The sequence below is a fragment of the Lipotes vexillifer genome, unplaced genomic scaffold, assembly GCF_000442215.2.
Source record: "Lipotes vexillifer unplaced genomic scaffold, Lipotes_vexillifer_v1.1 scaffold402, whole genome shotgun sequence".
In the NCBI taxonomy this organism is placed as follows: domain Eukaryota; kingdom Metazoa; phylum Chordata; class Mammalia; order Artiodactyla; family Lipotidae; genus Lipotes; species Lipotes vexillifer.
In genome coordinates, this window is record NW_006798409.1 from 3687403 (window position 1) to 3690560 (window position 3158).

Below are 3158 nucleotides of genomic sequence, written 5' to 3' on the forward strand. Positions count from 1 at the left end.
GAAGCATCACCCGTTACTAACCAAATCCCTCATCGTGATTTAGTGGGAGATTTCTTTACAGCGGACCCAGGATTAAAGCCAAGAGGGCCTGGGGCACCCCAAAAACCGCTCGCAGGAGAATCTGCCTTGGGCGACGCCCTCCCGGCCCACTGTGGCTACCTGCAGCCCTTCCTGTGCTTAACTGCAGAGCACTGCTCCGAGAAAGAAGGAAGAAGCGGGTTTTGCCTTGTGAACTCTCACCAGTTTGGGTCGCTGAAGTGACTTGGCACTAGCAGAGAAGCTTCCCTTTTCCTCCCTTCAGAATCAGAAGACACTCTGGGGCCATGAAGTCCAGCTCCCTTGTTTTTTTTTTTTGTTTGCGGTACGCGGGCCTCTCACTGTTGTGGCCTCTCCCGTTGCGGAGTACAGGCTCCGGATGCTCAGGCTCGGCGGCCACGGCTCACGGGCGCAGCCGCCCCGCGGCATGTGGCACGAACCCGCGTCCCCTGCATCGGCAGGCGGACTCTCAACCACTGCGCCACCAGGGAAGCCCCCAGCTCCCTTGTTTTGAAGGCAGAGAGGCCCCGAGTCACGCAGAGGGTGGGATTCTCTTCTGCCCCTTACTCTGCTCGCGGCAGCAGAGAGGAGCTAGTGGTGCCCACTCAGGCAGTTCTGGTCTCCCTCCCTTTTCCCCTTCCATCCTCCTTTCCTCCCTCGCCCACTCCCCGACTCTCTCCTTCCTCCCTCCCAACATTTCCCGAGTATCCCATATACACTTGGCACTACACGCCACATACGTGCTGGGTCCTTTTCCCCAAGAAGTGTTTGAGATTTTTGCCATGGTTACAATGTTCAGTAGCAGCCTGTCTTGTCATAAGCCCACCCCTCTTCAGAGTGGTGTGAGAGGAGGTACCCTGCCCGCAAGGGAGGGTCACTGGTTCGTGGTCCTGGCTGCAGCACCTAAGGAGCTGATGACCTTGGTCATTCCTCTCCCCTGGCGTCAGTGGATAATCTCTAAGGTCACATCTGGGATTCTGGAAGGCAGCGTCTGACCCGCCTATGGTGCCAAACCCCCTCCTATGAGCACATAGGAAAGTCTCCCACTTTCAGAAAATGTTTCATCCTGACAGGCAGTCTAAGCTATTTTCTAAGTCATAAGCAGCACATGCCTTAACACTTACCAGTCCATTTGTTGATTTAACAACCTTAGTGATTACTGATCAAACAGAATGAAGTGAGACTCAAATGCAGCAGAGTCTGAGGGTAGACACAAGACAGAACTTCCCACATGGGGTTGGTAAGTACTGAGAGAAGTGGGGTCTCTGGAGTGTCCTTCCCTGGGGTCCTGGGAAAGCACAGCCCAGCCAGATGTCGGCTGTCACCCCTTCTAGCTCTGGCCTTCCAGGGAAAGCGTCTTAGGCGAGCCGCTTATTCGTTCACCCAATCAAGTCTCAGAAACTATTTTTAAAAACATGTTAATCGTGGTACCAACTGCCTGTGGAAATCGCCGTTTCGGTGGCAGAAAGAAATGCATCGAGATAATCTTTAACCCGTTTCTTCTCCCCCCGCCCCGCCTCCCGGCTTCATTAGGACTCCTGCGGGCGCCTGAGCGAGCGGCACCCGCCAGCAAGGTCATGGCCAGCACAGCCGTGCAGCTCATGGGCTTCCTGCTCAGCTTCCTGGGCATGGTGGGCACGCTCATCACCACCATCCTGCCGCACTGGCGCCGGACGGCGCACGTGGGCACCAACATCCTGACGGCCGTGTCCTACCTGAAGGGGCTGTGGATGGAGTGCGTGTGGCACAGCACGGGCATCTACCAGTGCCAGATCTACCGCTCGCTGCTGGCGCTGCCCCGCGACCTGCAGGCGGCCCGCGCGCTCATGGTCATCTCCTGCCTGCTGTCGGGCGTGGCCTGCGCCTGCGCCGTGGTCGGCATGAAGTGCACGCGCTGCGCCAAGGGCACCCCTGCCAAGACCACGTTCGCCGTGCTGGGCGGCGTGTTCTTCATCCTGGCCGGCCTGCTCTGCATGGTGGCCGTCTCCTGGACCACCAACGACGTGGTGCAGAACTTTTACAACCCGCTGCTGCCCAGCGGCATGAAGTTCGAGATCGGGCAGGCCCTGTACCTCGGCTTCATCTCCTCGTCCCTGTCGCTCATCGGCGGCACGCTGCTCTGCCTGTCCTGCCAGGACGAGGCGCCCTCCAGGCCCTACCAGGCTCAGCCCCGGGCCGGCACGGCCACCGCGCCCGCCTACCGGCCACCCGACGCCTACAAGGACAATCGGGCCCCCTCGGCCACCTCGGCCTCGCACAACGGGTACAGGCTGAACGACTACGTGTGAGTCCCCACGGCCTGTCCCTCCCCAGGCCCCCACGAGGCGCCGGGACCCAGGCTGCCGACCGCTTCAAGGTCCGGGCACCAAGTTTACTTCTGGGCTGCTTTGGTGTCCAAAGGAATAATACGAACCTGAGGAAATGGGCTTAGGTTGCAGGGAAGGCGGGGAGATAAGTTGAGGAGAAAAGCTCTACATACCAAAGACTAACAACAACAACAAAAAAATCCTTCCTGTTTTTGTATTTATTATATGTATTTCTGTGGGTGATTTAATGACAGCTGAATAAAAAGTGACTTGGGAGTTTGGTCAGTGGGGTTTGTTTGCAAGCCAGGAATAAACCTTTTGGATGCGGGTTGTCTCTGAAACTGACAATATTCGTGTCTGTTTCCAGACCCTTATTCTGTCTGCTAAGATGCTGGTAACCATAGTCAGCACACCTCCGGGCTCTGCCCACACAGGACAGGAAAATCAGAGGAGGGCTGGGCCGATGTTCATCCAGAAGATGCTGGAGCAACATCACCAAAAACTGTTGCCCTATCCTGGCTGCATCTCAGAGGCAAGGCAGGAGGTACAGGGCTTCCTTGAAAAAAAGATAATTGCCATACACCGCAAAAGAAGGACAATGTCATTTTCCACCAGTGAGCAGTCGGCCCCCACTAGTAAGGCAGCCAAAGTCAGAAGGAAAAAAAAAGGCAAAGTGAAACACGCCTGTACACCTGGCTTTCCAGGCATTGACAAGAGGCCCAGTTAGGAAGGCTGCTCACCCCAAGCACAGAATGTCACTGGCTTCTTTTCTGGGAATAGAAGTATGATGGCAGCTGACATCAGAGCAGGTACAAG

The 3158-nt window shown here is 56.4% G+C and overlaps 1 protein-coding gene across 1 annotated transcript; it reads left to right on the forward strand.

The window, feature by feature from the left end:
* Window positions 1-1499: 1499 nt before the first annotated feature.
* CLDN14 (claudin 14) lies at window positions 1500-2410 on the forward strand. The gene has a single exon (XM_007470494.1). The coding sequence runs from the start codon at window positions 1614-1616 to the stop codon at window positions 2322-2324; it is 711 nt and encodes a 236-aa protein (XP_007470556.1). The 5' UTR covers window positions 1500-1613; the 3' UTR covers window positions 2325-2410.
* Window positions 2411-3158: the final 748 nt, after the last annotated feature.